The 22514-nt window shown below is 38.4% G+C and overlaps 1 protein-coding gene across 1 annotated transcript in view; it reads right to left on the reverse strand.

The window, feature by feature from the left end:
* Nucleotides 1-22514, reverse strand: part of DACH2 (dachshund family transcription factor 2) — a 472015-nt gene that overhangs the window by 214996 nt on the left and 234505 nt on the right. The window contains exon 2 of the mRNA XM_077826384.1: nucleotides 1633-1748. Coding sequence (XP_077682510.1) covers nucleotides 1633-1748 — 116 coding nt within the window. The remainder of the gene's footprint in view (nucleotides 1-1632; nucleotides 1749-22514) is intronic.

Raw genomic sequence — 22514 nt, forward strand, 5'->3', positions numbered from 1 at the left:
AGATCCACCTGGCCAGTGCAGCGCCTCCGCATAGGAGCCGGAGAGGGGACATGCCACTGTTTCCGGGAGCTGCTTGAGGTAAGTGCTGTCCGGAACCTGCACCATTGACCCCCTCCCACACCCAAACCCTCTTCCCCAGCTCTGATCCCCCCTCTACCCTCCAAGCCCTCGATCCCAGCCCAGAACGCTCTCCTGTACCCCAAATCCCTCATCCGCTGCCCCACCCCCAGCCAGAGCCCTCACCCCCTTTTGTATAGCTTTAGGCCCTATTTGCAAACATGGTGTCAAGCAATGGGCTATGCTGTGTACTTTTGGCAACAATTTATCAACACTGGTTGCCTCTTGTTATCATCAGTGGAGAACAAATAAAGCACAGACTATATGAAAACCCTTGGTCTAGGAACACTAAATACTGTTTCAAAAATTCTAATAAAAAATGTGTTTTTGAAAATCAGTCTTCAGAACGTTACTACAGTACAAATGAATTATTAATGACATATTATTATAATTAGATAACAGACTGGGACCAACTGAACTGGGGTGGGGGTTGAATCCAGCAAAATGCTTTCAAACTTTGAGTACGTTTGAAGCAATTATTAATATTAATATTGCTTAAGAAGGTTCATTCCTGCTTCCATGACAGTACTTTATTGACCCAGTGGGTCAAGAGAACTGAAATTCTTCATTAATTTTCCCACTTTGTGCACAATGGGACATGGGGAGATTTAAGGTCCTGATTCTGGAACTTCTTGTATATGGGTGGACTGCTGTGTCCATGCCCCACTGAGCTCAATGGGACCGTGCAGCAGTCCACCCATGTGCAAGAAGTTGCAGGATAAAGGCCTAAGTTACCATGCTCCAGGCACTCCCTTATGATTGCTAGGCCTATTGAATATTTAAGTAATTGGTTACATTTTACTGTATGTCAATTAAGTTGTGGATTGTTGACCTTATTATCAAATAAACATATGCATATGACACCATCAGTTGGTGGTAATGGTAACCAGAAGCTTCACTGAAGTTTAAATTCTTTTTGCTTTTAATTCACATTGCCTTAAGTTACTGAATAGCAGCAAAACACTGTTGATGATGTAATATTTTAGGGGTATTTATAGTCAACAGTTATATTGTGACACTAAATTAAGAGAACAAATGCAGAACATCATGACCATCTGCATTTGGTTTTATTCATCCTTTTGATAACAACGTCTTCCATAGTTAGTGTGACCAGTTTTATGTCTTCCTAACCTACACTAATCATTTTATAGCATACATATTAGCCACCCTGTTTATATCCCATGAGAACTAAAAGTCACATGCACCAGAAAAGGAGAAACTCACACTTTAAGACCCTTTAAGACAATGGCTAATTTTCTCTGAGCATTTTTTTCATAATAAAATAATGTATTTAATGGAATTACAATTAATAAAGACCTAAACTACAAATCCATTAGATTTTAGTCACTGCAGCAACAAAACATAGTATTCATGAATACTCAAAAAATCCAATAATGTAACCTCTGGTAAAGCTTGAAAAGCCCTGAAGGACATGGCATTTGGATCAATATTAGTTTATTTCAACTGCTGTGCAGTATGAAGAGACCAGTCTGAACATCTGATAGATTTTATTACCTGTTGGGGAGATAAGTCCTGGTGATAACAGGCCTGGGACTCCATGGGGCAGAAGACGTGCATTTTCTTGTATTGCAACTCCCAGAGAGCGTTTGGGGGGTCTTCCTGGCCGTGAGCTGTTGAAATACAAATTGGATAAATTTAAATTTATTTTCTTTTTGAAATGTTTGCTTAATACATGTTGTACTGATTTGTATTATAAAAATATGAACCATCTCTCTCCCTCTCTCTTTCTCTCTCTGATATTTTTGCCTAGGAGAAAAGGACTACTTGTGGCAGGTTAAACATAACCAGTGTTATACTGTACTCAAATGGAAAAGTCCTCCTTTTCTTTTTGCGAATACAGACTAACACGGCTGTTACTCTGAAACCTGTACTCAAATGATCCATCAGTGAAATACTCTGCATGTACACTTGCAGAAGCATGCACTCAAAGTCATATGGAGTGACTGTATATTAAAAGGTAAAGAGCTATGAGAATTTTAGAACTAAATCACTAGGCTGGGAACAAGGAAATTCTGACTTCCAGTCCTGACTCTGCTACTGATTTTATGTGAGGCCTTCAGCTGGCCATTTCATCATTGTTTCTCAGTACTCTGTAAAATGGAGACAATGTGCCTCACAGTGGTGCCGCTAAAATTAGTTGATTTATCTTAACACAGTGCTTTAAGAAGATAACTACACCAGTAGTAGGGATTATTTTCCAGATTGCTGTCACCAGATTTGGGCCTTAGCATGTAAACTGTGATAGGATGACCTGAATCCTCTCTGGGGCCACTGGTACACGAACATCCCACCAAAAACCTTTGAACTAAAATAAATAAATAAAACAAACAAAAAAAACCCACAACGCTGCAAGGATCTAGATAACCATTTAGCCTACCAGTTAAATTACTATAGCCACTTAAGAGTGGACATTACTATGAAGTGTGGTTTAAAAGGTATTGGGGGTGGGGATGGGGCGGGGAGGCTGACAGGAAACTAGAAGGAATGAGTACATGTTGCATTCAAGTCTTTTGGTTTCTTGCTTTTCAGTCCTGGTTTCCCTTCCTCACAGACTGATTGGTGTTTTTGACTGCTATGTAAGGACTAAACTAACAATGTTGGCCTAACCTATCAAATTCTCACATTTTTCACCCTAGCTGGAACAGATTATGAATTGTTACAAGTTTTAATACATAATGTAAAGAAATAAAAGATCTGTGTATTTATCTATTCCATTCCTCCACTCCCCTAACACAGTTTTTGTGTCTGGACTATCATTCTGCAGCTGTCACCACAATAGAGCTCTACAGAGCAAAAGCCATTGGAATCATTCTTTCCCAAGCCAAGTGATAAAAATATAAGGTTCTAATGTTTGCAAAGATATTGCCGCTTTTCTTTGGCAAAAATACATTTTACTCAGCTGAATAATAGAGCTTTTGACAAAATGCTGTGAAACACTGTATAAAATAATCAAGGTGCAAAAATAAATGAGGTTAAAATAGAAAGCATATCCAAAAGAGACTTTTGCTTCACAAAGAAATTTCAGTTAAAGTCCACTCTATCAACTTTGCAGTGGCAAAGCTCTCCATCAATGTAAGACAAACTCTGTGTTTAAATGAAGACAACTTTCAGCACCACTACACAGAGGTACCATTAGCCTGTTCATTTTTCACATAATGTGCTAGTGTTACTTTGTTTTATTGTACATCAAAGTAGCACAAAATCATTTTTTCTGGTTTACTATTTCAGTCTATAAACCTCCCTGCTCCTCTTTTTAGCTTTGTTTTAGGCAGTTTTGAATTTCACTTTATTCAGTGCCTTTTCCCTTTTTTGTTTGCTGTTTTTAAGGAGTCCTATCACCATATTGGAATGGTTCTGAAATGAAATTTACTATAATGTCCAGATAATCATAGAGTATATATATATACACATACACACAGAGAGAGAGAGTATAGCACATGAAATTTGGACCATTTTTCTTTTATCTCTTTGCTCCAAAAAGAATAGTATTAAGCAAATTTACTGAGTAATCTATATAATTTCACACTATATTCTATCCTGCATTTCACTACTACTACAATGTCATGTGATTGGGAAACCTCCTCACTTTCCTAAATTCAGTTAAACCTTTTTCTATTTCACTAGGAGTACTTCTTCCCATTTTTAACGGATCTTAAATGTAATCGTCTCTCAAAATATGCAGTACATACAAAGTGTCAAAAGCATGCTATTAAGGTATACTAAACCATATATTTCCATGTCTAATTTACCTATTGACTGTCTGTTTAGAGAAATTCAGTATATTTCACATAAAAGTAGGATCTCAAGTAAAATTAGGCCTAGATTTTAGGCTTTGTAAAACAAAAACGAATTGTTATTGTTTGATTTATAAAAATATACATCAAAAGGTGTCTATCTAGCATTTTAAGTGCTTTTGATATAAATTACAAAAACCAAATCAACTTAAATTAGCAGCTCTGCTCACTGACGGCCCACAACAAAGCTCAACCCTCAACAGAACGTTTATAAAACTTCCCACCTCCGCCTCAGTTAGCAAGTGTTTTACATAAATAGGATTTAAGAAAAAATCTTTTAAAATCTAAAGAGTTTTTGAGGAAGGGAGGAGGATGGTTGGCTTTTTGTACTGATCCTACATTTTTGGCAATGTGTAATTTTATTCACATGAATAGTCACTTTGACGGGACTACTCACAAGCCTAATTGTTTGCAAGGTCAGATCCTTAAACATTTTTCAGTACTGTTTCCTATACAGGTTTCATAAGGGTAGCCGTGTTAGTCTGTATCAGCAAAAACAACGAGGAGTCCTTGTGACACCTTAGAAACTAACAAATTTATTTGGGCATAAGATTTCTTGGGCTATAACCCACTTCATCAGATGCATGAAAAATACAGTAGGCAGGTATAAATATACAGCACCTGAAAAGATGGGAGTTGCCTTACCAAGTGAGGGGGTCAGTGCTCACAAGACCAATTCAATCAGGGTGGATGTGGCACATTCCCAACAGTTGACAAGAAGGTGTGAGTATCAACAGAGGGGAAATTACTTTTTGTAGTGACCCAACCACTCCCAGTCTTTAATAATGCCTAATAATTTGATGGTGTCAAGTTTGCAAATTAATTCCAGCTCTGCAGTCTCTTGTTGAAGTCTGTTTTTGAAGTTTTTTTGTTGAAGAATGGCCACTTAAGTCTCTTATTGAGTGTCCAGGGACACTGAAGTGCTCTCCTACTGGTTTTTGAATGTTACAATTCTTGATGTCCATTTATTCTTTTGCATAGAGACTGTCCAGTTTGACCAATGTACATGGCAGAGGGGCATTGCTGGCACATGATGGCATATATTACATTGGTAGATGTGCAGGTGAATGAGCCCCTGATGGTGTGGCTGATGTGGTTAGGTCCTATGATGGTGTCCCTTGAATAGAGATGCGGTCAGAGTTGGCAACAGGGTTTGTCGCAGGGATTGGTTCCTGGGTTAGTGCTTCCTGTTGTGTGATATGTAGTTGCTGGTGATTATTTGCTTCAGGGGCCCCACAAAAGCTTATGCCCTATGCATCTGATGAAGTGAGCTGTAGCTCACGAAAGCTCATGCTCAAATAAATTGGTTAGTCTCTAAGGTGCCACAAGTCCTCCTTTTCTTTTTGCGAATACAGACTAACACGGCTGTTACTCTGAAATTAGTCTCTAAAGTGCCACAAGGACGCCTCGTTGTTTTTGTTTCCTATACAAATACTACAAGCAAAAATGAAACTCATGAGTCTTTTGTCATTAACTAAGCTGCACAAAGTGTCAACACTAAACAAATATAAATACTGAATTAGCACCTGAATTCATTAATAGTTCTACTGACTTTTAAAGGATTACTCACATAAGAAATGTGAGCATGATTTGACCCTTAGTTTTTTAGAATGCTTTTTTGGTTTTGATGATCTCTGTTTTTAATGACAGATAAGGAAAATTGTTTTGTTTTGTTAAAGACACCACATATTTTAACCTGTTCATCTCCTTTTAGCAAATACTATAATAATAATAAAGCACTGTAGGCCTGATTATGATCTTACTTTCACAGTTCTAACCTTATTTATTTTAGTGACATTATTCTGAATTTACAATAGTCTAAATAACATTAAAATCAAGCCCATTGTCTCTAATTTAATATTAAAGTTTAATTTAAATACTACTGTCTAGCTGCTATTCATCACAGCTTGCTCCTCACTCATTCCACATCTGCCAAAAATTCTATATGGAATTTTAGCATTACATTCAATAAGTCTGCATGAAATTAACCGCACTACACCTGAAGTGGGGAGTGGGGGTGAGGGGCATTGGCATTGTCCAGGTTTGTGTGAGGGGAAGGAGGTCAGAAGCAGCTGCAAAAAGGGTACGTGGGGGTCAGCAGGGCGACACTGACTCATCCTGTGAGAACATAAGTGCGGAAGGCGTTAAAAGGAGCAGGTGCCGGTGTTAGAATCCCTTTCTTCATGTAGCAAGCTAGGCAGCATCCACCCTTCCTCCTCTCAAGGTGGCAAATATCAGATTGGTTAGGACCTGCTGTGGGCATTGCACTAGTCATTCCTTTTTAAGGGGGCTGAAATTTTTCTGTCACCACTATGTTGGCTTAGGTGGAGTGGGTTTTTTTTGCGTTCCCCACAGCAGATTTCAGGGAGGGCTTATTATGGTGAGTAGGGAAGAATGCTAGGCTATGATGTTGCAACTCACTTTGTAAGTGTGGGCGGATGTCCAGTACAGGCACTCCATAGGGAAGGCATCCAGTGGCCAGATAAATGGCCTGGTAAAAGACTTAAAAAGGAGGTGCTGGTTAAAGGAGGGGTCAGGGGCCTATGATTGGTACAGCAGGGAACCAACCCCCCCCCGTTATTATAGCCCACCTTAACCCTTCTACGGGGGTGGGAGGGGAGATGGTTCGGTCCCAGCCTTGGTTTGGCTGGATGACCTGGACAGAAAATGAAAGGAGGCTGGTGGAAGCCCCGGGTAGTTATTTGAATGAACATGGATTTGTCTCCACTGTACACTTTTGTCTGCCAGGTGATCCCAGACATCTAATAATAAAGTTGTGGCCTGATTAAATCCGTATGAAGTGTCTCCTGCCCTTCTTTCGATATAGACAGACAATCCTTTATCTTCTCAGCTGGTATCAGACTCATAGCACTAAAGCGAAGATCCATTAAGGTAACAATGTTCTACAATGAAAAAGTCACTGGACTAATTTATTTCTTTACTATATATTAAAGAAATCAAACTGAAAGTAAAAATATCTCCTGTGTTGGAAACTCTGGAAGCAATTCCATCTTTAAATCTATGATACCACAGTGCCTTTTCTTTGATATTTTAGACGACAAAGGCTTAGTTCAGCACTGCACAGCAAAATACACTGAATGTCAATATTAGAGCTGACAGGAAAATGTTTGACTTTTCAGTCAAAAATAAAAAATTGAAATATTAGAATTCCAAAATCCATGACTGTGCCTCACAGGAGACACAATTCTGGTGCCTCATGCTCCCATTCTCCTCTCAGTGGTAGGATCCCTGATCAGACTACATTTCTCATGAGGCATCAAATTCTCCCTCCTTGGGAGGGGACATCCCAAGAGGTAGCATATCTGAATTTTGGACATAAATTGAAAACTTCAGTTTTTGAACATTTAATAGTTTGATATTAAAATCAAAATGTTCCATGGAGAGCAGATACTTTTAGTGAAAAATTATGTTTAACTGAAAACTTAATTTTCTATAAAAACATAGTTTAGATAGAATATTTTCAACTAGCCCTATTTGATATACTTAATTTACTATTTCTCTGTGTACTGCTGGCTAATTTCTTGGGATAACACAAGCCCCATTGGAGGCATTTCATTGTTACCAACCCTCACACATTCATCACAAGTCTGACACTGTTTGGTGCTTTTTCTTGAAGCACCAGTTCCAGGAGTCAAGTGATTATATGGGAATCTCAGCTTTGTTGTTAAAAAAGTAAGTTTCTAGCCCCCATGTCTGAGGAGAAAAGTTTGAAAAACATGCCCCAACTATACACTGAAGGCTCAGAAAGGAGACGGCAAACAAAAAGAATCACAATTTTTTTTAAAAAAATCCCATGACTTAGGGGGAGACCTGACTCATGACTTTTTGATAATTTGGGATTAGAAAAACTGACATTTTTATAATGCTTTTCTTAATTCTCTCACCCCAGGCTCATTTATACCCAAATTTTTGGTTTATGAGGGGTCAATTTCACCTCCTCCTTTTTTTCCTATCTCACTTAAGTAAAGGCATACAGGTTGGAGGTGCAAAAGAAACATTCTGTACCACCTATTAGTCCGTGATGATAAAGGGAGCTGAAAACATGATGAGGAAGCTTGGGCTCACATCACAGTTTCCTACACATTCATAAGCCATACAATCAGCTGAAAAATATTTTTCTTCTAAATATATTACCAACTGGGGGTTTTTCCCTAAGGCTATATTTGCCACCAGTCAATCTCTGAAAACAAAAGGTGATTCATTTGATTCTAAATTAGATGTTATTTCACTTAGGATGACTAATTCAGAAAGTTGTGTTGATTCTGTAGATAAATCTCAGAAGGATTTTTGTTGTAAAGTAAAAAAAAAATATAATCACACTCACAAGTCGTGAACATTAAATCAATAACAAAAGTACTCAATAAAGAACTTTTTTTTTTGAAAACTTGAGCATCTCAATGATTTTTCAGGATCAGGTTCAATAACCATATCATACTTCTTATTCATTAACATAAAAAAATGAACTGACCAATAAAGTTTGAGGAGAAATGAAATACCTTACAGATTCCAACTGTATTCATATTTCTAAAAATTTTTACAATCTCAGTAAGTTAACTTCAAATACTACTGTTGCCGGTTCCATACTTTCCATCAGAAGGGTAACTGTTTCTTTAGGAATTATCACTGATTTTGAGAGTATCATGGATTAAGTTTAAAAAACTATGGGTAACATTTTTTAAAGTACGAAATTACTTAAACTAACAAAAGGATTCAGTCAAAAAGGAATAGATTTCTTTTTGAGATCTCAGCTTCAAAGTTGCAGTTTCCAAACGTCTGTTATATTTCTGCTAAACTCAGATTAGTTAAGAGGTTCTTGTTTAATTACTATAATTAAGCTAAGGATTTCTTGTCATCCAACTGCCCAAAAAGAAGGCATCAATAGAAGAAGAAAATGAGGAAGCAGTAGAATATTCAATCTTACACAAACACAACTCACTGCGACATTTTTTATTTTCTGTATGTTTGGAAATAACCTTTGATAGCGTATACTAGAATTTTTTTTGGCGGGGGGGTGGTTACAAAGTTATGTGACAAGGTGTTGGAAATCAGAAATTAGTGTAACTTTTTTTTTCTTTTCTATGCCTGGTGAGAGCTACTCATTATTACCTTTTTCTTTTTTAACGTATACTTAGGCCCTTGGTGCCCTGGGGAATATTTTTACAAGGCCACTTTTATAGTTTTGATAAAAATATTGATAAGCTACATCTTCTTTAATGTTCTTTTATGTTTGTTATAGACAACTGCATATTTTGTGATGCTTACAACTTTATCAACATTTTGTAAACTATAATTCATCAGTGGAAATTTACAGCAGATCACACTTGAGTATGACAATGATGTCTGCTTGTGCTTTTTAATGTAAGAGATTTACTAGAATCAGAAATAAATTTCCATATTAATCAAGACAAATAAACATGCAGATTTAACTAGGAAACTGTTATTTGGATGACAATTTAATCAGCTCAGGTTGAAAGGTCCACCACTGCTGCATCCTGTTTCTGCTAAAATATTGATTGCGTTACTGATTTCAGTAATGCTTTATTTTACAGGGCACAAATAACCATGTAATTACTCTTTAATGAATGGTAATTGCTTGCTGGCAATTATTTGTTAAGTTTTGCAGTTTAATTACAAGTTTATGTGTGCTCTGTAAAATAAAACAATATTCTATATTTTAGTCGTTCTGAAGACTAGCTGTATAGGCTGTCAAAACCACAAAGTTAGTTATGAAGGTACAAGTCTGACAAAGCCGTAATAATATTATAACTGTTATTAAAAGGATCAGATGAATATTTGAATGCTTCAGCTTTACAGAAGTAACATCAGATGTAACATTTGTAAGATTAATGGAGGAATACTGTACCACAGAAGCATGATTTCCTCTGGGGTCTAGTCCACCATTTAGCATAATTTATCCTGATTTGCCTTTCATTCTCTGGGCTTTTTAAGAGAAACTGAAATAGTATCCTATTCCCCTGAGAACAAAGAATAAACCGACTAGAAATATAATTCAACAGTACTTCATATTTCTGCAACTGAAGTGGATTACCACCATTACATTATCTTAGCAGCCTATAAACTTTGTAGACTTGGCAGTTAGGTAGATAACAAGAAAGAGCATTATGTCTTGTAGTGTTGATGATATATAACCCACTCCATGATACATTTATTCTGCGTTATAATAGATGAGGTACCCAATACTTTGATCATTTAAATTTTGAATTTTAGTGTTATACTATTTATGAATTGTCAGCAATTAAGCGAAAACTGTGCTGATTTTGTTTTTTCAAATGATACCCAGTTAATAAATTAATTATTGATTCCATGAGACTATAAAGCCATTTGATATAAAAATATGCTACAGTTTTGATTTAGTAAACTCTCACATGTATCACAGATTTCTTCAATAGTAATGTATTTTATTGGGCTTCAAGGAAAATTCTGAAGCAAGTATATGACAGGCTGTGTAAATTGCTCTGAATACAGTAGCAGTAACTCTGGTGCCAGTACTTGCTAGTGAAAAACCATCACAATTGGTTTGCTGAAGTTGGAACAGTAACCACAGACTCATCTTTAATTTTCCTTATACCTCACTGGCATTATTAATCTATTCCTTCAGCCCCAGAAGGTGTCATCATTCTTGTGTTAATTTATTTGTATAAGTTGAGAAAAATGAGAAAGATAAGAATTTTTAAATATTATTTGGGGTTTTACCAATAAAAGCAACATTCTTGCTACCTTGAATAAGAAATGTTTATTTTTAGGACTATAAAGTTTTTAATTGCATCATGGACAATAATAATCTCTCTGCTCTGGCATTTATTACAACATTTCAAAGATGCCAATAGTAGTTAAACTCTACTTGACCTTTCAATGTTTAAGAAGAGAAACAAATTCTGACCTCACTGCAACCTGATTCTGTCTCCTTTCACTGTTGGCAAACTGATCACTTGTCTAACTATTGCTCTACATTGTATTACCAACCAGATCAAAGGCAACAACAGCCAATTCAGCAGCAGGGAAAAAGTCACCCATACAAAAAAGGCAATTAACATTAATCATATATGAAGTTGTTTGAGAACTAGATGTATGATAACTAGAACCCTGTCACTATGACAACTTGCATAGAACAGGTGCTCATTTTAAATTGGGACTCTCAGCACCACTGGTGGCAGCCTCATCTTGACTCTAGCAGACAAGAGCAAGCTGCCAAAAAAAAGTTACCCTCCAAAGGGTAACCCCCATTGTTTTCAATTACATTTTTGCTTGAGTAAGGACTTCTGGATATAGCCTTAACTGAAGCATATAACTCATAACTATAAATAGTGAAAAAAGGATATCTAAAGCTAAAATCCACAAATTTTGATATCACAGAAATAGCACTTTAATTATTCCTTCTTTATTATACTGAGGTTCATATTAAAACAAAAGTTCCTTAACATTATACAATTGTTCAGAAAATGCAGGAAAATGAAACACAGACACAGAGGTGGATTTCAAGCTGCAGGTCAGAACTTCATTAACTGTACCATTAGAGGTTGGAGCCTTGACCATTAATATATCTCCCCCACACACACAAAAGCTACCAGGCATTTAATTAGGTCCTATGTTTGGTTAAATGGTGCAAGGTCATTCAACCTATGAACCAGACTGGTGTCTTTTAACACAACTGCATACCACACTGTACACCAGCTGTAGGTTACAACAATAACAATGATTAAACTACTACCTTCCCCCATCATTTTTTAAAACACTGCTAACAAACTAACACCCTAACAAATAGAGCTTCCATGTTGTTGTGAGGAATACAAAATAACCAACGAGACATCTCACCAATCTCAAACAGGTGGAAAAAAATTCTTCCTGATCCCAAACAGGGCACTCTAATCAGATTCACAAAAGAATCTGGAAATGCAGTCCTGATACTATTTTACCTTTAGGCATAGTTGCCAGGTTTTGTGAAGCTTCATGTGTGGCATTTTATGTAAAATATGTAATTATCTAATTTGCATATTTGCAACTAATTTGTATATGCCCATAAAGTTATTGGCCTCTCTAGAAACTATTGCGGTGTCTTGGTGAGTTTGCAACAGGGAAGCTGGAACTGAGATTACCAAACTTATTTCATACAGGGTCATCAAACATCCATTAGATGGGAACAATTTTTAATCCCTGTTGAGTAAGGCTGGATTCATATTGGTGACCTACAGACAAAAAGCTCTGAAGATCATTAGTAATGTCCTAAGGCATCCAGCTCCCTAATAAGTGCTCATGTTATACCTTTAAGAATGAAATTTGTTTTCTGGAAAGATACATCGACTGAGCCAAGTCATCACCTTTTGGCAGGGTCTTCTACTCACTGAACACACAAGCAAATTCTCCCACCCACACACTGCTCTCAGCCTTCTTCAGCCAAAGGCTATGCTGTGCTCCACTGTTTTCTTAAAGGGACATCATCCATTAACCAAATACAAACACTACAAATATAACAGGAAGCCAAATATTAGTGCAACATCCAAATTTATCTCTAAATATGATCTGCAACATAAATAATTTCAACTATTATTCCAGGGTCTTCACACTAACTTAAACATACTTGCTCCATGTGAGTCATCAGTCACGTTTGAACCCACAACGTTCAAAATTCACAGCCCAGAATTTTATCCTTCAGCAGTAGGAGTAACTGTAGTGGGATGCATAGTGTTAACTTCTGTGAGGAACAGCCCATAGAGGGAGAAACAAGACACACTTTATTACTGGGTAACAGCTATTTACAAACTAACACTAGAACTTTGGATTCAGTTACTGACCCTTGGAGCAGAGTACAGCCTAGTGGCTAGAGACAGCATAGCCAAGGGTAACATTGCCCCTGCTGCTTGGTTCACCTGCAGGGTGAAACTGGCATCTCTGGATATAAAATTATGAGTTTCTACCAGTGGAGCTAAAGGACTATGCCTATTACTACGCAGGCAGTGGTAGACTCAAACCTCCATATGCGGTCTACCGGTTACAGAAGGCAAATATCCATACTGTCTTAGCAGAGTTTAGACAAGCACATAATTTGACTCATTTCATCTGAAAGGTAGTATGGCAAAGTAGAAGAGACTTCGATCTGGTTTTATTAATGGCTTGGATTCTATTCCCAATTCGGCAGCAGTGACCTTATCCAATCTTTCAGTCATTTTATCTGTAAAATGGGTGAATGACAGCTGCCTCTAAGAAGACTGGGGATGGGTGGGTGTGTAGAACCTTGGCTAATAAGTGTCATGACATGCACAGAAATACTAAAAACCGTCAGTAGAAGAGTTGGGGTTATAGTTCAATGAACCTTCCCCTAGACTAGGCTACAGAGTATTTACACGAGAGAGGTGTGGCAAATGTCTCGCTTCCCACACTTCCAAAATGTATTACATTTTACCGTTGTGTAGAACTGAGTTACAGACCTGCAAGACACAACACTTGGCAGGTCTGTAGAGGACAGCAAGGTGGAGCAGCAACGGCAGCAAGATGGATGCTGTGGACATAAGATGACCTTAAATGACAAGCAGGAGAGTCAGGAGAGCGAATCAGCCCTCTTGTCCCCTCTCCCCTCCCAAATTGGCCAGACAACCTTAGAGCAGCAGCAAAGCCTTCCACTTTCTCCCTCACTTCTGCACAATCCCCATGTGCATGCCCTACTCCTCCTGTCAGGACCCCAGAGGGTGGCCATCCACTCCAGTTCAGTCAAACCACTCTGCCTGCTGAGATGGGGTGGGGGCATTGTAGTTCATTGTCTCTTTTTTACAACCCCATCCAACTGTATTGAGGATTTTTTTTGCTAATGTTTCTAATTTCTATATTTTATTTTCTCTTAACTATTAAACCTGAATATATCTTTTCTCATTAATACCATTGGTAACATCTTAATAAAGATTCATTTAATTTTTTCTTTGTCAAAAAGAGAAAGCTGATGGAACATACAATTTAAGGGTTGACTACTCACCTGACAGAAAGTATAACTGTGAAGCTACTGTATATTTCATTTACTGGACCTACTTACAATATTACAACCCCAAATATTACAAAACCATGAATCAGGACCTCAAAATTATGAGACTGGTTTAACATCTGTTTGTTTGTTTGTTTTTAAAACAAAAACTAACAAACAAACAAACAAACAAACCCATTTTCAGTATTTTTATTGGCCTTTTAGTTTTTGACCCTTTAAGTTTATATTTGAGTCACGTTTTCAAGTTTTTCTCTGCAATCACAAGGGCTAGAATGTTACTTTAGTTGGGGGATTTTTTTAAAGTGTAAACTTGAGATTTTCTCATAATTACTTGATTCCAGAAGCTGTGATTAAAAAGATCGTGAGGGTTGGCAACACTGTTATAGCTGCCTATTTCAGTAAAATGTGATCAAGACCTTTTGCTAACGCCTTCAGAAAAGATTTTTGTGCAATACAGTCTAGCTGTACAATATACTGATGTCCTACATTCACAAGAGGACCAAGTATTGATGTCAATTCGATCAAGCACGGACTGTGAGCCCAGTTCTGCTCTCACAGGAATAAATGGCAAAACTCTTTTGCATCAATGGAAGCAGGATTGGGCATTTTAACGCTTAGCACATACAGTAACCTTTAGATGTTAAGAAATTAAGTATCTTTGTCTTCCCCTAGAGCATCTGAATATCAGAATTTTTGTAGAAAATAAATGTTAGTCTGACTCAAAAAGCCTTAGTCAATATAGCAATTTGGAAAAGTACTGTACATGATATAAAATAATGTAAACAGATCAAATTTTCAATAAAATGAATATTTTAACAGAATGTCACTGATAAGACCCACCATTAAAAAATCCATATACTGACAATGTTGATTTAAGTATGCCTTAGATATTAAAACTGGCATGTGCATGTATATTTCATGACATAAAGATAGATAGATATAGACACACAAACTTTTTATAGAAACAAATTACACAAATTCAGGACTCATTTCTATGTACCCTGTGAAAAAGTCTTATAGTATTCAATACAAAATAATACATTTTATAGGTTTATTTAACCATCTTATAGAATTTAAAAGACTGCTGGTTAATCTAATAGTATAGTTCAAAGAGCCAACAGAAAAGAGATCACACTCTTTCTCAGATTATATCAGTTTATGGAGTAATGTCTGCACAATCATATTTGGTTTATTCCTGTTAAATTCTATAGGTCTTTTCGACAGAGCTATAGTAGAAAGAAATGCCTAAACACTCAGTATTCAAAAGGTATTCTTCCTCTTTGACTATTACCAAAAATCACTCTAACTCTGAAAGCCAGACTCACATAGTTAGAAGGTGATAGGCTTTTCACATTTGAAAATTTAAATTGATTATTTATGACAGGCATTTTAAAATATCTTCTAAACCACGATAGGAATGTACTATCTAGAGGCTGGAATTTTACATAACTATTTTCTAATTGCATCTGACTTATCACAGAACAACTTGAGCTCAACCAACATAAAGCAAGTTCATTCACTTGCCTTCTTCCTGTTAGATGACACTTGGCATATTTCCCTTGCAATGCCAAATGCTTGGTCAAAATGCAGAAAAGAAGAATGGAAGCAGAAATAAAAGACAATACTTCAGAGAAAGAGAAGAAAATCACAGGGGTAATTAAATCACCAGGGTAAGTAAGGCTTGTCTACACAGCAAGTTGCGTTGGTTTAACCTAATATGTGATTTTAAACTGATGTAGTTAAACTTGTGCAAATCCCTGTATGGACACACGTTATTTCGGTTTAAGATTGCATTTATTTTCAGGTGAGTCCTTAAGAATTGGTGTAGGCTAAACTGAAACAAACTATTCTTAAACAAACATAAAAAGTTTCCACACAGGGGTTTGCAACAGTTTATCTACTGATTTTAAATCAATTTAAAAACTGATTCAAGTTAAACTAATTCAACTTTCCCACATAGACAAAGTTACTACGCTAATACTAAACAACACATTATTTTGTGGTTACTACATTACAGCCTACAGTATTTGACAATAAAAGCTAACAAAAATGGTAATAAAACTATTATAGTGCCATATGCCTCATGAGATTGCACCATATATCTAATGAGACTTGCCGTCCTAAGAAGCTTAGGTAATTCAGAAAGCTATAATAGAACTCTTGGATTGTGAATCAAATCTGAGCTCTGAACCAACTGAGGTTTGCTCATCATTAGGCAATTTGCATTTACATTACCTTGTTATTTCCTAAAATACCTGTGTAATCAGCGTGCAATTAAAAAAAACTATAGCACTGGCCTCCCAAAAATATGCACTTTTAAAATATACTATTTATTGTAGTTTAAAATTCTAAGGGACATTTACACCTGTGTGGGGGAGCTCTGCACTGACCTAAATAAACTTTAAAACAGTCAGTCAGGATATGGCACCACAGGAGCCACAAAGCAGCTGGTTAGCTGGTCCACAGTTTGGTTCTGCAGTAGTACAAAATGCAACAGGGATCTCATATAAATGAGCCCTTGCCCGATTGCCTCCCCCCCGTGGAATCACAGAGCTACTGGGAACTTCAATAGCCTTCCCTCCCTCCACAAGACTGACTTGTGTGGAGGAGGACACAGGAGCATAGGAGACTCAGTCCCTAAAATGTTACCTGTGTATCTATGGGGACGATTGAAGAGGGCTGTGTTGATCTTTGCTGCCTACCCCTTTGTGGAGTGGGTCTATTTTAGTCAGAGAGACCACCTTCCCTGACTGACAGCTCAATTTCAGGGCTGTCAGGGTGGAGGGTATTACTCAGCCCCCTCCGTATCTCTTCCTTGAACACTCCACTGGCTTAAGAGCGAGGCAAAGTCATGAACTCTTTCTCCATGGGAAAGAGATGTGTGGTGTCCATGACCACCACATTCTGGGTTTGGCCTCATTATCTTTACGTTTGATTTCAATGGGAAAGCTTTCTTTGTCTGGACAGCAAAAATGTATTAATAAAAGTTAAGATAACTGGACCAGAGAAAACAGAAATAATCTCTGTATTAGTGTAACTGGCACACAAAAAGATATTCCAATGCACAATCAGATTTATACAAGAGAGTAATGCACAGATTTACAAGAAAGCTGAGCAGTTACAAGTCTATTTGCAGGCTAAGAACTTGAGCACTAGTTTTTCAAGCACTCCATTACATATCATGTACTGTAGTTTGAAAATTTTGGCGGGAATATTTTTAAACCAACCTATGGGATCACCATCAAACATTAGAAATGATTCTTTTCAATTATGAATGTCTCAATTTCTTTTACAGTCTTACCAGCATAATTTATAAGCTATACATGATTGGGTTCAGTGCAAATTTGGAGAAACAATATTATAACAATTGATTTTCAATTGTTGCTTTTTTGCGTTAATGCAAACCACAATAAAATTCAGTCCAATGAAACATGTCAAAATATGTGATCATTTATACCTGTTATCTGTAGAAAAAAATAAACTCTTGACAAATATTTAGAGAATTGTGGATCAAATGATGCACATGAAGTGCTAATTTTAAATCAGTGGCATGTCCTAGTTTCAAGACATTCATAATTGAAAAATAGCAGTATTTTTAATAGTAGTTTAATATGGATGTTATGGAAACTGCTCTTCCATTAGCTGTTTTTAACCTCTGAATCACCAGTCTCAGTGTTTGTACAATTTTTTTTATAGTCTCCTCTGTGTTAGGAAATAGAATGAAGTTTAAATTGAACAAGTGAAAGTGTATTAAACCCTGTGCACTGCTCTGTCCATATGGCTGTGTTGGTTCCAGCCTAACTCCCTGTATTTCCTGTTTTTCTGGTGTCTTCTCTATAATAGTCTCTCCAGAACACTGTTTCTCTGACTCCAGTTTCATTAATCATGATACATCTTCCCTATTTTACAAACATTTTAATATATAAACACTAAAAGAACACATAATCAATGCACAGGCCCTCACCCTGTGTCCCTTTGGTTAGAGGCTGCTAGCACATAGTTGAGTGAGAGTTTTGTCTTTACCCCACACTCAGCTGGTTACATAGTCTTTGAAATAATTTGGTCTCCAACAGGCAACAACACTGGGCATGACCTATCTGTCTCTCCCTGTCTCAGAGTCTAGTAAACTCTCTCTTTCTGTGGATCCTTCTCCCGCCCTGTGGGATAGGCCTCCAAACAGCTCTCTGTCTCTCCATTCTGTGATGATCTCTGTAGTCTTTCTGGGGTGGTTGTCTGCTGGCTCGTGTTTCCTGTTCCTTTGGATCATTTGTCCTCTCTCATTTTCACCTCATATGACCCGGGTGCAACTGTACCCATCACAACTCCTTTACTCCATTCCTTCTGGTGTCTCTCTCCTGTTAGATCTTCACAGGAGTGCCTGTCTACAAGGCTGGTAGGTCCTTGGCTGATCTGTTGTACTCTAGTGACTGTTTTCTCTCATTGTTGATCATCTCTGAGCAGTGCCTCCATCCTTCTGGCTGCCAGGTCTCCCCTCACTGGTAGCAGGATTTTGGTCTACTGTCCCATCAGTGGCTGCACTGGATTGTTTTGGCACCCCCTAAGATGGGGTATTCCTGTGTGCCAAAAATACTAAGAGATCCAAACCAGAAAAAAACAGCCTTGTGTAACTGTCTCTTAGCTGTTTTCACAATTGACTCCACTATAACATTATTCTGTGGGTATGCTAAGGAGCAGATGTGGTAGTCAAACTCCCATTTGCATGCAAATTTCCTGAATTTTTCTGAGGCATATTGGAATCTGTTGTCAGTGAATACAGTGACTGCAATGCCATATCTTGGAAAGTAGGGTCCTCCGTTTGCCAATCACTGACTTGCTTCTGGTATCAAGCATGGCATCAACCTCCCCAAAATCTGAGTATTATTCCACTGTAATCAAGTCCTGCTTTTCCTTTAATGTAAATAAGTCCACTCCTACCTTTTCCCATGGTAGGGTAGGCAGCTTAAGTGGTAACAGAGTCTCCTTCTGCTTCAGTTATCACAGAACCAGCAGATATTACACCCTTCTATCAAGGAGCGGAGTTGTGTATTCATTCCTGGCCAGTAAACACACTCACAAGCTCGTCAAAGACAGCTGTCAATGCCCAGGTGTGAAGCCTGTATTTTTTTTCCATGAAAATCCTTACATAATGATGCAGGGACAGCCACTCTCTGTCCTCGAAATATGATTCAATCCTACACACTTAGTTAAGCTTTAATTTAAAAATATAGCTCTGCTCCTATCGGTACTTGGCTTTTGTCTTCTGGCAACTCTGCATATTGCTGTCTTGACTGCCATTAGTTTGATGTCATTTTCTGTAGCCTCTTTGACTTACATCAGCTTCACTGTTGAAACTGGGAGACAGTGTGGCATGGTTAATGGATTCAATATCCTGATCCCCTTCCCCAATTCACTGATGCTAGGTATATATGCCCTGTTCAGGGTGTCACCTAACTCCAGTAACTCCTGGACAATATCAGATCTCTACCTGGTAGTTCTCCAGGCACATCAACATGTGCTGCAACCTCTTTGGAGCACTAAGAAGGGGCTTTGCCGTTATTGTCTCTAGGGGGTTGTAGTCTGATTACATTCTTAATGGGTGGCCATATGTACACTGATGGAATTGCTCCACGCCAACTACCATAGTCAGAAGATCTTTTTCTATTTGGGCATACCCCTGTTCAGTCTCTGTCAGGTCTCTGACTGCTGGTATAACAACTAGCTGCTCCTGAAAAAGAGCTTCCTCTGAAGTGTCTCATTGGAGTGTCATTGGCTCTCCTGGTTGGTAGTACTTCAAGACAGGGGCATCCATTATAATTAGTTTCAGCATGTCAAATGCTTGCTGCTGGGGATCTACCCAGTTCATTCAACATCCTGCCTTGTGATTGAACATATGGGTTCCACAACTGCAGCCAGGTCTGGACAGAACTTGAACAGAAAATTTATCATTCCAATGAATTGCTATATCCCTTTCACATCCACTGGAGTTGGCATGTCTCTGACTGCCTTGATCTTGCTGGGTTCTGCTTTCAGTCCGTTCGCTGTGAGTAGATTTCCAGTGTATGTCACCTCATACTTTTTTTTACATTTTTTTCTGTGTTGAGTTTTATGTTCTTGTGCTTTCATTGCTGCTGAAAAGCTTGCAATTTTCTGACATGGACTCCTTCACCTTCTCTATCATTTCTCCCTTCACCTACAATAAGGATATCATCTGCAATTATTTTCAACCTAGGCAGTACTTCCAGGACTTGGGTGAATCTTTTCTGGTACTGGGCTTATGCCCATTGGCACGCATACCATCTGTAGCAATCAAATGGTATTGCTAAGGTTGTCAGCATGTTCAACTATTTATCCAGGGCTATGTGCCAGAACCTGTTATTCACAGCACAGACTGTAAAGATTCTGACTTTGGAAAGTTATGGCAAGCTGTGGGCAGTGGCATCTTTTCAATGCCCTATTCAGTGTCTTGGAGTCTATGCAGATACATAATTTTCCTGGTGGCTTCTTTACCATCATTATGCTGAACTGGCCTCTACAGGTGCTATGATATCCCTGCTCTGAAGACTTTTACACTTTTGGCATAATGGATTATGCTGTGCCACTGGAATTTTCCTTTGTGGTAAGCACACAGGTTCCACCGTGGGGCTTACTTCCAGTCTCAGCTTTCCTTAGAGGCACCTGTCACCTTTGAAAACATCCCCAGTATACTTTTAAACTTGTCTCCATTGTATACTGAAGTCCTCTTTGGCTTCTTCTGACAGTGCACCCTGGTCATGTCCATGATTTGTATGACTATCTTCTCCAAGAGTGGTCTGTGCTGCTTACCATCCATCTCCACAAACTGAAGTCGGAACTATCTGTTATTTTTCAGGTTAGATACTATGAGGTCACATTTTCCAAGGCTTCCATTATGCTCTCTTTGTATATTATTACATTGCACATTCTCTTTGTAATTGTTGCATCTTGAGACCAATTCACCCTAAGGAATCACGCTGCACAAGGCTCCGCCATCCAGTTGAAATAGCACTAGGTTGTTTTCCTATTAATACTGTTGCATGCATGGAGGTTGGTATTATCCCTTGTTGCTTTCCTGTCATGACAGTTTGAACTTGATGTGTTCTCAGACTCAAGGAGAATCATGGTGTCATCACCACTGTCTGATGTGCCATCCCCTTCTTGACTGAATCTTTCTGAGACCTTCCTCTTCTCTTGCATACACTATTAACATGGATCAACTTGCCACATTCCTTCCAATGCTGTCCTAGTGTGGGGCACTTCTCCTTTAACCACTCAGCCAGTCTCCCACAGAAAATGCATCACACTGTGGATCCTGAACAGTGGCCACCTGCTCTATTTTGCTGTTGTCTCATTCTACGTGATTCTGGGGGTGTTGTGTGCTGCAGGGCTTTCATCCTTTTTCTTGAGGCTCCCTCTGCATGCCCCACCTTTAAGCATCTGTCTAATGTGAGATCACCTTACCAGCACAGACGTTCCTGCAGGTGGTGATCCCAAATGCTGCAGACTATCCTGTCCCAAATTAAGGGTGTCTGTCAAGTCCCCAAAATTGCATGTAGCAGCCAGTGTGTGTAAGGCAGTAACATAGGGGTCTATCCCCTTCCCTATGGATTAGGCTCTGGCGAAAAACCGGTATCGCTCTACAGTTATATTCTGCTTTGGGGAGCAATAGGTCCCCACGGCTCCTAGGACTGTTGTGAGGCTTGCGGCAGTGACAAGCTTCAGAGTGGTGCAGACCTCTCTAACTTTTTCACCAATGAGATGAAATACTAGTTTTCCTTTCCTGCTGGTGTTGAACTCCTGCATGTACAAGTCTGTGTACAGTTCAAATTCCCCCTTCCACTGGGTCCACTGCTGAGCTAGGTTTGTGTCCGCAAAATCCACAGCTCTAGGGACTTCACACCACACTCCATGAGCCAGCCGCTGCACTTCAGAAAACTCACAGCTCTGATGGCCACCTTGTTTCATTTGCAAAACGTAAAAGTGAATGCAGCTGAAGCTGAAGAAGTGAAATGTTAATGAACCCTGGCCATTGCTCTCGCCATGTGGCTGTGTTGCTTCCAGACTAACTCTCTGTACTCCTGTTTTACAGGTATCTCCTCAACAACAGTCGCTCCAGAACATTGGCCCTCTGACTCCAGTTTCACTGATCATGATTCAGTAACCACCTCAAGTTAATTGGCAGTCAGTTAACTCAAGGCATAAAAGCATTAACTATGTTGACTTTCACCTTCCTGAAATTTGTGATGCCACCATTTCATTGATTCTCCAGCCATCACAGAGTCTGTCAGGGTAGACAAGACAAGAATTTCTACTGTAAAAAAGAAGCGGGGGAGGGGGACCCAAAACTTTCAGCTCCTCTTAACAGAACAAAGAAAGGCACAAACACAATTTTATTTTTCTTTGCAGGTTACTTTCAAAACCATCCTCGTAAGTCACATTAGCTCACACAGTACAGTCAGAGGCATACATCAAGCCTACAGCACATAGCTAAAGTCTGTGTCCATCAACGACCTATTATTTCCCTTTATACATATGAGATGTAAAGCTAGGGTGAACAG

This window comes from Eretmochelys imbricata, chromosome 9 (genome assembly GCF_965152235.1).
Source record: "Eretmochelys imbricata isolate rEreImb1 chromosome 9, rEreImb1.hap1, whole genome shotgun sequence".
Taxonomy (NCBI): domain Eukaryota; kingdom Metazoa; phylum Chordata; order Testudines; family Cheloniidae; genus Eretmochelys; species Eretmochelys imbricata.